At 39.7% G+C, this 12,464-nt stretch overlaps 1 protein-coding gene across 4 annotated transcripts in view; it reads left to right on the forward strand.

The window, feature by feature from the left end:
- The window catches only part of mcf2la (mcf.2 cell line derived transforming sequence-like a), a 40,278-nt gene that overhangs the window by 2,770 nt on the left and 25,044 nt on the right, over positions 1–12,464 (forward strand). Inside the window, exon 1 of one of the 4 annotated variants that reach the window (XM_088013879.1) lies at positions 3,456–3,681. The exons of 1 other annotated variant lie outside the window; for it this stretch is intronic. In XM_088013879.1, the coding sequence (XP_087870005.1) occupies positions 3,549–3,681 (133 nt within the window). In that variant the 5' untranslated portion in view covers positions 3,456–3,548. Of the gene's footprint in view, positions 1–3,455; positions 3,682–9,337; positions 9,579–12,464 lie in introns of those variants that run through there. 2 more of the 4 variants (XM_088013890.1, XM_088013892.1) reach the window with 2 other exon arrangements.

The raw sequence follows: 12,464 nt of genomic DNA on the forward strand, positions 1-12,464 counted from the left end.
AATAAACGACTTTAACAGAGACTTTCCCTTAATAATTTTTCTTTTTTTTTTCTCTACGCTTCCCAAATTTCTTTCTCTCTGTGACTAATAAAACTCTTTTGCTTTGTCAGATGAGAAGCAAGAGTGCTACTAATATTTGGGCGAGACAGAAACACATATGAATATATCCACATCCTGTTATGCGATAAATCGATTCCTGGCTGTCTTGAGAACTTGAGAACACTGCGTTCAAGAACAATCTCAACACGGCGGGGGGGAAAAAAAGTTGGAACAATTCAACTTTTTGTTACAACTTAACTCCCGACTGTTCTGCTTCACTCATTAATAAATCAAATTGTGCAGGATACCAGATAATGAAAAGTGCATGAGCAGACTTTTCCTGTTGCCTTTGAAGTCGCAAAGTGGGAATGTCAGTGCGATTGTGTGATGATAAATTAGGTAAGGCAGAGATAATGCAATCGTCTAAAGGAGGTGGAGACCTTTTGCAGATGGCACCAGTGTAATTTCTTATTTCATTCATTTAGTAGCCGTAACTTCCAAGCAGTGCCTGGAAGTGCCGGGGGGGACAGGAGCTCCCACTGTTTGAGCTTGGCAGCATCGGAAAACGCAATATTTAAAAAATGAGCTTCAGATTGTTGGGAATGATTAGATCTGCTGCAGCTGACAGAATCGCGTAAAGCTGTCAAGGCTTTAAACACGTTAGGCGGCATTTCGAAACTCCGCTGCATCACAGGAGAGAAGATGATCGCATGTTTTTTTTCCCCTACATATTTTTTATTATTCACTTATTTCACGAAGCTCCTAAGAATGAAGGTTGTCTCTGATGCACTTTTGTGTCGTTTTAAGATCACAAAGTAATAATGCCAGCTCTAGCTCTGACAGCAGCTGTCCTGAGAGGGAATTGAACTCATTTAAGTTTTTATTGAGAAGTGTAAAACGGCCACATGATTTCAGAAAGCAAAATATTACCCTTTCTTTATGAAATGATAAATGCAGTGGCCTCAAATAACCTGGTTATTGATCAGTATTTAAAAAGAATATTGTATGTTACTCCATGTCATGACATTCTTCACAGAAAAACTGGGTTTTAATGTCGTTTTCAACAATTTTATTACTTTTAAAGCTACGTCGTACCCTTTTTTTTTAATCACTTGCAGTGGATAGATGAGTACACCTAATTGTGCAGACAAAATTAAATTAATTAAACATTTATTAAAATGGGAATTTTTGTAGTTTTTTTTCCATTATAAAAGATTAATTTAATTCTGATTTATTAAAAATCTAAAAAAATAAAACCCCCCAGTTCAAGTTGTTGAATTTGTTTTCTAGTATGGGTTTTAGATTTTACATATTAGGTTTGACTTTCTAAAATGTCCTAATTGGTTGACTTCTGTAAGAAATTGCTTGCAATGGATTTTATTTAGGGGTATCTGAGCAACGGGGGTGTGAATGTAAATGCCGTAACGTGCAGGATTTGTGTCCATTTTGAAATGTTTTTTTTTTTTTTTGTAGCCTAGAGACACGTACACACACATGCTCCGATGGTATAATTAGCTGTTGGGGGGATTCTTGTCCCTGCCCACCCTCCACCCTGCTTTTCCTGAGATAAACTCATGAAGTGAGATAAATAACCACACACCCACTAGACACATACACCGCTGCTAAACTGAGGGAAAAGGGACATGCAAAGCAGCAGGAACTGAGTTTACTTTGTTATATTTATTTAAAAAATATGGTATGGTTCAAAAAATGTCTCTTTTGGAGTTGATTCAAGAGAGCCAAGAGTTATTCCAGCTGCTACATGATGTGTGTGTGTCGATCAGCCTCCTGACCCGACACACACCGACCCGGAGAAGAGGTTAGTGTCCATCACGCTAAGTAACTTTGGGGCTTTTACATCTGAAAATCTCCACTTTTTATCCATTCTTCTTGAAACTTTTTCAGTTTCCTGTAGCTGAGTTTTTTTTTTTTAAATGAAGTGGCGAGACGACAGAACAGGATTTCCTAACAGCAGGGAAGATACGGGACTCCCCTGTTGTGTTTCACTTGTATTTTTTTAAACGTATAAGAACAATCCCGGTGTTTATAACTCCCGCTGGTTCTGCGGCACCAACGTGTCCGCGTCTTTATCAAAACGGAGATCAGGGCCGACTCTTTCCGCTCGGCAGACCAGGAGGGGCACTAGTGGACTTTTGGTTTGAGCCTTGTTACTGATTAGTTGATATGACCTCTGCGAGGGGCTAATTGGAGATCTCACCCCACCAGTCGGTATTTTGCCGGCGTAGACGTGCATTCACAAGTCAGCTGGCTGGCAGGTGAAGTCGACCTTTTACCTTCGCCATGTGCGCCTGGCTCTGCCGCGGCCGTCAGACTGCAGAAATGACAAAGGCTCACAAGTCCACACAGACAAACACGCAAGGTGAGTGTTGCATTTTCTGTCTGCGTGGGCTGGCGACTGAGCAGGCACGCTTTGTCTGAACAGGGTTGGAAAAAAGCTCTGTTTAGGTGTAGCAAATGAGTTTGTAGATGATTTATGTGCTGCATGAAGCTGTTCAGCCAAAAAAAGGGTGAAAAAGTAAAGAAATTTGGAAAACTCTTCAATGAATTTGAGTTTGTGTAATGCGATTTTAAGAGTCAGCTCAAATATTTGCGGAGAGCCAGGCTCCTGGTTGGACTATTCTACCATCAATGGTTTGGGATATCAATTTCAAGGGTTATTTTTCTTCTAGAAGCATTTAAATATGCAGTTTTATCAAATTTGTCCCTTGTTTTCCATTCGCTACTGCTTTTTAATGTGTAACATGGCTGTTATGCTGCTGATGAGGCTCCCTACAAGACTTTTAACTTCTCTGATGATGAATATACCTGAGATAAGATGCCAAAGCATTGAGCTCAAACACATATATTGTAACGTTGAGTAAAAACACCAAGCTTAGTTTAGCTTAGCTCAGCGATAAGTTCCTATATTTTCAATGCCATGACTGGGATATTGGTGATTTAAAAACCTTCTTTCAGCCAGCTGTGCGGTTGTGTGCAGATGTGTGAGTGACCGATGGAGCACTTTGTGCAGAGAAAACTCTGGTTAGTCCTAGCATATTGAAGCATGTTAGTGGAAAGTTTAGTGGAAAGAAAACCTGAATTTGCAACAGGCCTTTAGAGGGTTGTGAAGGAACGTCCAGTTTAAGTTTTGCTGAGATCTGTTTATCAAAATTAACATAAAAAACTCATCGACATATATCACTTGTTTGTAATAAAGCTTTCCCGTCTTAGCTCATAGCAAAACAGATCTCAATTAAACCTCCGTAACAATCCCTAGCAAACTGTTCCTGATGGTATTTCCATTTACCTGCAGCAAACTGGCGCTGCTCAAACACACCGCGGGTTGAAAGGACACGTTGTCGCCGAAGGGTGGGGTGGCAGAAAACAGGAGCGACGTGATCACACGGGGCGTCTTGACAGGTGCGCAGCAGAAAGCGAGAGTTTGCAAACGGGATGAGGAGAGCAGAATAAAAGCTCGGCGACGTCCGTCCGTCCCTCCACCTGAGGAGATGGAGACGGTGAGGGAGAAGGTGGAGAGCGAGGATTTGAAGGAAGGCGGCGGAAAGGAGAGCTTTGTCTCCATTACTGTGGAGGAAATGAAGAGCTTTTACAGTTATACGCTCTGCTGCCAGCTGCTGCACAGTAAGTTTTACAGACATGAGTGATGAGTAAAGAACTTTTGCTGTCATTTAAACGCATAAGATTTTATTTGATTTCATCTTTTAAAAAAAGACATTAAAGTGTCTTTTTAACATGTCTAATTTATAGCTGCCGCAAATCTAAAAGGTACATCTAAGCAAAAATAAATGTGCAACTTTGCAGGAAATGTTTCATTTCCTTTGTTTTTAGTAAGCCACATTATTATCTTTTTTTTTTCTTTCCAAATAATCTCTGAAGCAATTAAGGGGGATTTTAGTCATTTGTTGTCTTACAGTTTCACTCTGCATGAAATGACTGGATTTCCTAATAGCATGCGAATAATTTGCATTATTAAGAGTCTTATTTTAATAAGATGTCCTCTCTTATTTTCCAGTTTTATGATCTCGGATGAGCCAACAAAAGCAGCCGTCTTTTAAAGTTTACAGACGCATTGTAGTTCATATAAAGTCGCTCTCTGAGCAAATATTTGAGCTTCTCTCTAGTTTATCCGAAGCGTTCGGGTCAGCTGTTTTTCGTCTCTCTTCTTCAGAAAAACGCCCTGACGGAAGCGCTGCGAGGAGGAGTTTAAATCGAAACAATCAGACATACGAACACTTTCAGCGTTTGTGTCCAACATCCTTATTTACTTAAGGTGGCACAGTAAAAGTAGTCGTTTCCTGGATATCTTTGCGTCAGACAGATGAAGAGGTGTGTGTGTTTGCATTACATATTTGTGACATAAAAAATTACATATTTGTCGACAACTGAACAAACTTCTTGACTTCTGTGAGAAGAGCAAATCATTTTCTCGATGGTTTCTGGTTCTTGACACCTTTGCGTGGTTCCACATGGCTAACCTGATCTATTTCTGGGAGCTTTGTTCTGTATTTAGACATGATGGGGATTTATTTTTAGCAACAACTCGTGTGTCACAGACAAAGACGGTGCTATGTTTCAGCTCTGCATCAGGTTTTTCTCATTAAAATTGCTCTGGGTGCTGAAGATATAACATTTTTGACATTGAAATATCTCGATGGGCTGAAAACCGCTTGCTGAAGTTCAAACTGAGTATCAGCATGAGGAACAAAGAAACAAGAGGTTACGGTGCCAGATCAACTGGTCTGTATGTTTCAGAAACAGCTGATGTGATGGGAGTTTTATGAACAAGCAACTGTCAGGTTTACAGAAACATTTTTGAAAAGTTGGAAATGTCCAGTGAGCAGCAGTTGTGTGGATAAAAATGTATTGCTGGTATTACTGGTTAGAGGAAAATGGACAGACTGCTTTGAGGTGACAGAAAGTCTCGTCTGGATCTTGGTAGAAGACCATGTCCGTATCCATGACAACATGCTGAACCTTGAAGCTGACTGGCTGCAAAATAAAATTCTGATAAAGCCAACATCACCTCTTCACCCCTAATCATCTTTAAAAGCTCTGCCATTTGGTGAACTTTCTGAAGTTTTCTTTTCTAAAACTGATCCTTGAATAAAATTTTTTTTTTTTTGTTGGACGACTCAATAAATTGTTGATTTGGGTGCAGTTGTACCAGCAGCAGTGCCTTTGCCTTTAAATACCTTTTTGATGAAAAGCAATGATGACAGCAAGTGTTTTCCACGGTTCACTTAAGAAAAAAGATTATTAAGCACCGCTCCCTTTTTAAAACGGCGGAATAGAAGCTGTCGAGTCATATAATTCTTTAAAAAGTTCCCAAAACTCTGGAAATACTTAATTTCCTTCCCAGTCAGGCTTAAGAAATCACAATGCATATATGGATTGGGCAACGGTCAGCAGACATTTTTTTTTTACCTTTTACAATTTTTTAATTGTTTAGAAAAACAAACTTATGACACCACCACTACCGAAGTCTCCTGACTTATAATTGTCAGCTGTTTTTCTTTTCTTTTCTTTTTTTTTTTTTTGTTTTTCTGTGGTATTTCCCTGAGTTGCCTGTTATTTTTTGTTGTGGCAAGTCTTCCTCTTTCTAGTCATCTTATGATTTTACAAAACCAGTTTCTTATTCTCATAATTGCTCTCTTTACTTAAGCTCTTACAGTATGTCTCTGTTTTTGATCTAATAAAGGTCCTTTTGCTGGACTTCCCTCCAAAGTTTTGTACATTTCTCCCTAACAGTTATTTAAATTAAAATGTAAATTGCATGGCATACATGCCGCATTACAAATTAAAAAAAAAAATTTGTTCTGGTCTCTTTTTTTTCTTTTGTCATAGAACCTGGCATTTTAACAAAGTCGTATCAACCAAAAAGACATAAATTAGGAATAAAGATGTATATTTTTTTTCCAGCTGTAGTAGAATATGATTGAAGGGATCAGCCGGCAGCAAACAGCTTTTGATGTTAAAAGAGGATATTGGTCATCTGCTTTATTAAGTTCCACCCCAGCAGGCAGGATAATGGCCTTCCCACACGGTTATATTGGACCTCAAAGACGGCGCTGGATTATAAAACAATAAAAATAGAATTACATTAACTGTTGGCTAAATATTGATACTTCGGGTGTTGTGTTTTATGGATGCAGGAGTCGGCTGTCACAGTGGCAGCAGAAGCGGGGCTGCGTTGACGGGTTCAGGCTGCTTTCTGTCGCGTTAATGTGAACTTTGAAGGAGGCGAAGTTATACGTCTGGTCAAAGGGAAGCAGAAAATTGACCTAATTGCTTCCTGCTACCGAATCTCTTCATCTGCAAACTATGATATGTAAAGATAGTGAGAGAGTTTAGTCGTGTAAGTGGTTTTAAAAGACTTGTGGTGCTAAATCCAAATATATATATATATTTTTTAAAAAAAGCAACTAGGTATTGACAAGTGTGTTGTTCCAACCTCTGCAGAGTTGTGTGTGTTTCCTACTTTAGTTGTTAACTCCTTTTCAGGCCCGTGTGAGTCATTTCTGAATTGGTGTCTTCCTGTTTACACAGCAACAGGCCGGTAGTGTCTGATCGCGAAACGGAAGAGTGCTGCAGCGTCTCTTCTTTAAAAACAGAAGATTTCTAAAACTAAAACTTCACCTGGAAGCTGCTCTGCCTGCAGTCTGCATCACGTCCGTTCTAACAATAAATAGCTTTCCGCAGCAGTCTCCTTCACATCCCACAAAAACAGACTTGGGTGCAAATTTTCTCTTCTGCTACTCTTATTGAATTAGTTTATAGAGCTGAAATATTGGAGTGTCATTTGAACATTTGAGAACATCAGGATGCCCTGTTACCTGGCGAAAAAAAAAGAAGAAGAAATCTGTGAGGCAAAAATGCTTTTTTGAGGTAACAGAAATGCTTTTTTTTAAAAGCATTTGTTGCCTTTGTCCCACGGCCAACTTACTCCGTCACCTAAGTCTCACGATGAGAGCAAACACCCTGAACGGCCTGCAGTGTCCACCAGCTTTTGGCGTGTTTAATAAATGTAAAAAAGCCCCTGAATCTCATTTAGCGATAATCGGATTTCCAACATGAGATTCATTTAGGCATTTAGGCCAAGTCAAACGCCAATTCTCATTGGCATTGTCTTTCATCTCTTTGTGCCTAATCTCATTTTTACTATTTTCGCCCAGACGGATCGCTAAAATTGATACGGAACCAATGCAAACAAGTTGAGATGATTAAAAAACATATGCTATTTTTGTTCTAATCGAATTAGACTTGTTCTACTTGGTCTCAATATAAGAAATCTATTTGTGATGTGGACTTAATATGCCTGATCAGGGACATAATCATCAGATGAATACAAGCTCTGTGCACGGTAATAAGATGACTCTGACGTGTGTCTAACGTTGTGAGGGGAATGTGAAGACCTGGTATAAACTGCGCGGCCTGTCCCATTGTACAGACGTCTGCAAAAGCAACACAATGTTGTGCATAATTATGAAATGGAGCATAAAGGCCTTATGATGATGTTTTTCAACAATATAAATTCAGAAAGCCTTTTGCAATAATTGGAGCAGAAAGGTTTTTTTTTGGTGGATACTTTGAACATCTTAAGCACATGTGTCAAACTGGAGGCCCGGGGGTGAAATCCAGCCCGCCAGAGCTCTTTGTGTGGTCCTCAACTATAGCGTGACACATAAATAAATCAGTTGTGCGCTTTAATATTATTTTATCACTCAAATCAAATCAGTTATATGCTACCATGTTGCATAATTTACTCCCCCAGATCAACAGATCCCCACACTTTTTTTGTACTAATGCGTAGTTGTGAGTTTATAACAAATTTTCCACAAAAATGTTCAGAAACATTGGGTTTAAGTGATGCTAACTCCCACCTGCAGGTGGCAGTATGTCTTACTTCACTCAGCCTTATTACTTGATGTAAAGTTATACTCTTTTATCGATGTGGCGAGTAACAAAAAGTCACACCGTCATACGCAAGAGCAAATATCGCAAAATTTCTTGTAAATATTTCTAAATTGGCAACACGAAATGAGTGATTTTAATTGCAAACAACTACAAATAAGCACATTCAATTTTTAGGAAGTACTTATTGAATGCAAACACAGCTTTAAATTTATATTTTAGCATGAAAAGCATCTCCAATGTCTGTTGCTGCCACCGCCGTGTTTTTCAGTAGAGATGACTGTGTTCACACAGGATGCTGGTCAAGATGGGAGGCTTTGATCTCATCTGACCAGTCAGCTCTTGTCAGCGCCGTCCTCTACATGACTGGTGATGAACTGGGATCGGGACTTTTTATGGTTTTCCTCTTGCCAAAATATGCATGACTGACCTCATGAACCTTATGACTTGTCCAGACTTAATGATGCCACTTGTTTTCTATTATACCGGCACAGTTTGAGAATCTTAGACAGAACTTGAAGGCAACGTTTGTGTTCAGGTCGGGTAAAGATGGATTAACCTCTTTGTGTCAGTCGGCAGAATCTGAAGATTTCTCCTGTTTTTTTTTTGTTGTTGTTTTTTTTTACCAGTTCCAAAAAATATCTATCTTTTTTCTCATCCTAATTTACACAAAGATATACCTGCTTCAATATGGAGATTTTTTTATTTTTTTTGTATTTGCGCGCCATGTGCCATCATTCAGAGGGGCAGTGGAGCTTTGCTTGAAAACAGGCTTGGTGTTGAGCAAACAAACATTTGAAAAATGCGTTTTGTCTCTGCAGGGCTGCATCTTTGAAACTGAAGCTCTGAATTGGCCGTTCAGGCAGCCACCAGTGTGTGGCAGGCTGGGTCCCCCTGCTGTCTTCACTGGCATTGTTTGTTTGTGGGAGAGTTTGTCCCGCTGAATGGAGGAGAAAAAACACGATTAAAATGTGAAAAGACAGAGGGAGACTTTCTTTTTGCGCTTTACAATTTTTATTAGATTTTTTTTGGGGGGTTGGGGGGGGGGGCATAATCTTCAGCACTCCATACCATCGAGCCACAATAAAGCCAGATCTTGTACTTTGACATTTATTACAAACACTAATCATTATCGCATTTAGTGTTTACTCCTAAATCGAAGCAGGAAACTGAATTTATATTTCTGCAGATTTCCATGCTGTGTCTGGTCTCCCTGTGGAAAAAGTGTGTTATGTGAAACCAGGGGCGGACCGTCCGAATCTCCTCCTCCCCTTGACACACTGTGGGAGTGTGTGTGTGTGTGTGTGTGTGTGTGTGTGTGTGCATGTGAGAGAGCTGTGTGTGGAAGGGGGATTGTGCAGAGCTCCGCTGTTCGGTGACAGCTCAGTAAGCAGCTGAAATCCTCGGCTGCGGCGGAATGGACGACCTTAACTTCCACCGGGATGTTCTATGACAGACACTTTGGATGTTTTTGAGTCTCTTTTAGCTCAGTGTGTGTGTGTGCATGAGAAGGCATGCATGTGGCTGCAGAACAATGGCTCTAAACAGAGTATCTCAACTGTGCCATGAAATCACCAGGCTGTGGCTGCAGCTGAAGATGATAACAGGTAGAGTTCTGGTGTCTGTTTCCTCTGACAGCTGGCGGACGAGTCTGTGTTGCGTTAAAACAGGCTGACGACTAATGAGACGGTGGGAATTCAGAAGGTGATTTTTCTGCCTCTTAGCATTCAGTTCAGACAGAGAAACGATGTATTTTTTTTAAATGCACGAATATGTCGTGTCGACTTTATTACAAGTCTAAACAAATTCAACTTTCAAATCTTTCCTTTAAAACCCCCTGCATTTGATCTGAAATTGGAATAAACTTTAAAGTAAGTAATGCCTCAGATTCTGTTCTAAATTAATGAGCTTGGCTTTATATGTTCGTTGCCAGACTCTAGGGGCTGAAGTTTTTTGTTTCATGCACTTTTCAAGTTGGCGTTAAAAGTGCAAATGAACAAGAAAGTAAACTATCTTAATAGGGTGGTGCCGCCTTGTCATCATGTGCAATTTCTATGGTTGTCCATCGGATTTCATGACTTCGTCTTGTTTCAAAAGAAGGTGTTAACCAGCAAACATTTTGAAATTGACATCCTGAAGCATCCGGTTACCTAATTGTCTTGCAAAGCTTTGCTTTTTTTCTCCTTTTGTCTCGCTACAATCACAAAATTCAATGGTTTTTCACAGGACTTTATGTGAAACTCAAACCAGGATATACAATAAGTAGAAGAAAAATGATGTTTTAATTTAGGTTTTACAAATCCCAATTTAAAAAGTGTTTGATGCATCCTAAGTCAATACTTTGCAGAACCAGTTTTTGTTCTGCAAAGTTTTGGAGAACATTTCTATCAAAGCTGCACATCGGGAGTTTGATGTTTTTGCTGATTTTGGTGGGGACTTTGACTGGGCCACTCTAACTCTGACTGCTTAGGGCTGCGAACCTCCAGTCTTTTGCGAGTCTTTTGCAACTTTTAGCAGGTTTTCTGTCAGGACAGTCAAACGTCTCATGAACTCTGACTTGTGACAAACAAGGTCCGAATTTCTGAAGTGCCAGACTGATTTGAGCTTCTCCCATCTGAGCTGTGGCCCTCTGCAGCTTGTCTAGAGTCCTTCTGTTTCACAACCTGATGGTGTTTTAACAGTGCCACTCAGAACCATGTCTGAGTTAGTTTTTCTGGCCCGGCGTTGTTTTCCAAAATTGACTTTCATCTCATTGCACGAAAGGATACTTTTCCGGCCGAAGGCAACACTATCCATCGGAAGCTTACATAATCAGATCTGAGGTGGACGGTGCATTGTGTCCTCGGGTCGCGCGGTTGTGTTGTTGAAGCAAAGTGCGGGGTCATGTGAGCCCGCTCCGTCCTCCGTACAGTACTCTGAGCAGCACGCTGACAGCATGTTAATCACATTCAGCCCATTAATAGTGTTTCCTCCTGTCAGTTGGGGCCAAAGCCTTAGACTGTCAACATCTCCCCCTCTTTCTTTCCTCTCTCTTCTGTTCTCACTGTGTGACTTTATGTTGTTTTATTCTGCTCTTTTTATTTGCTCTCGTGAGAATAAAACAATATTCCATGGAGATTTCGTCAGGCTTCTCTTGACGCTCTGTCGGCTTTCATAGGCGTGTTAGTCGACTCCTGAGCCGACCTAAACCCGGCTCGCACACTGAAACAACAACAAAGTGTCAACCTTTCCCCTTTGTCTGCGCTGTGTAGCCGCATCTCAAGTAGCTCAGGAGAACTAATTTGATGTTAAATTTGCGTTTTGTGTCGGATTTGGCAGCGCAGCGCAAGATTTGAAACGGAGCGAATCAATAAAACCGAAAAGAAAAGCCGAATGAATCTTTCATGATCCCCGAGGGAGGGAGCAGAGGCACAACAAATCAAATAAATTGATTTATTAATGAGGAGACACGTGTATCATGTTAAAACAAATCAAATCCAGTTAAAGCTGGATGACTCTTAACATTCACCTAATCAGAATCGGTTAATTTTACTCCTAGTCATTCGTAACACAATGGGCTTTATTTCATTGTTTAATAATACAAAAGGTATTGTATTATTGTGCAATATATTTTATTATATTTGATTTTTTTTTGCTTCAGATCACTAGCCAGGATTAAGCCCAGACAAAAAAACAGCAGCAGTCATCTGTGACCTAATTAGCTAGGCTCCCCTTAAAGGTCAAATGTCACATTTTATCACCAGAAAACATAAAAACAAATAAAAAAAAGCCAATAAAGTAAGAATGAAGCAAATCAAACAGTATTTGGCTTCCTGACACCCAGTTCTGGTCAGAACTGAATTTTTCGTGTTTCAGATTTCAGATTTTAGCTAGGAAGTGAAACGTAGGTTATTAATAAACATATTTTAAAAGAATAAAGATAAACTTCATTCCTCCTCCACCCTCCTTTGACCAGAGTTTTGGTTGTTTTAAACTGTAAAAATGGCTCTGATTATGTGTGTGCCTCGCATCAATCTCCAGAGATTTGAAGATTAAAACACATCTGCTTTGCTAGAGTGGTTCGATGTTCTATGGTGTTTCCCATTTTCTAATACAGCTAAGAGAAATCGACCTCTTACCTTTACATTGGTTTTATGCCTTCAGTGAAACAGGAGGTCGCAGATACTTATCACTAATTAAAAGTTTAGACATTCCAAGGAAAAAAGCATGCAAAAATAAATACCTGAGTTACATGAAACAAATGTTTCTGAGTTATAGGCTGGACTTTTCTCAAATTAGTTGTGAAATTATGGTACTGTAATAATAATTTAAAAAATGAACCTATTTCAAGGGTTTTTACACTAATCCTAATATTTGTATAGGTTGCTGTGTGTTTGTATTAGAAAACCTTGAGTTCAGCCACACAAATACAATGAAACAATGTTGAAACTGTAGAAAGGTGGGCGAATTGTTTGCGTTTTTAACACATTTCCCCTCATATTCCCACAATTTTC

Source organism: Poecilia mexicana, unplaced genomic scaffold (assembly GCF_051168715.1).
Source record: "Poecilia mexicana isolate PSO_F unplaced genomic scaffold, ASM5116871v1 scaffold_2, whole genome shotgun sequence".
Classification (NCBI taxonomy): Eukaryota; Metazoa; Chordata; class Actinopteri; order Cyprinodontiformes; family Poeciliidae; genus Poecilia; species Poecilia mexicana.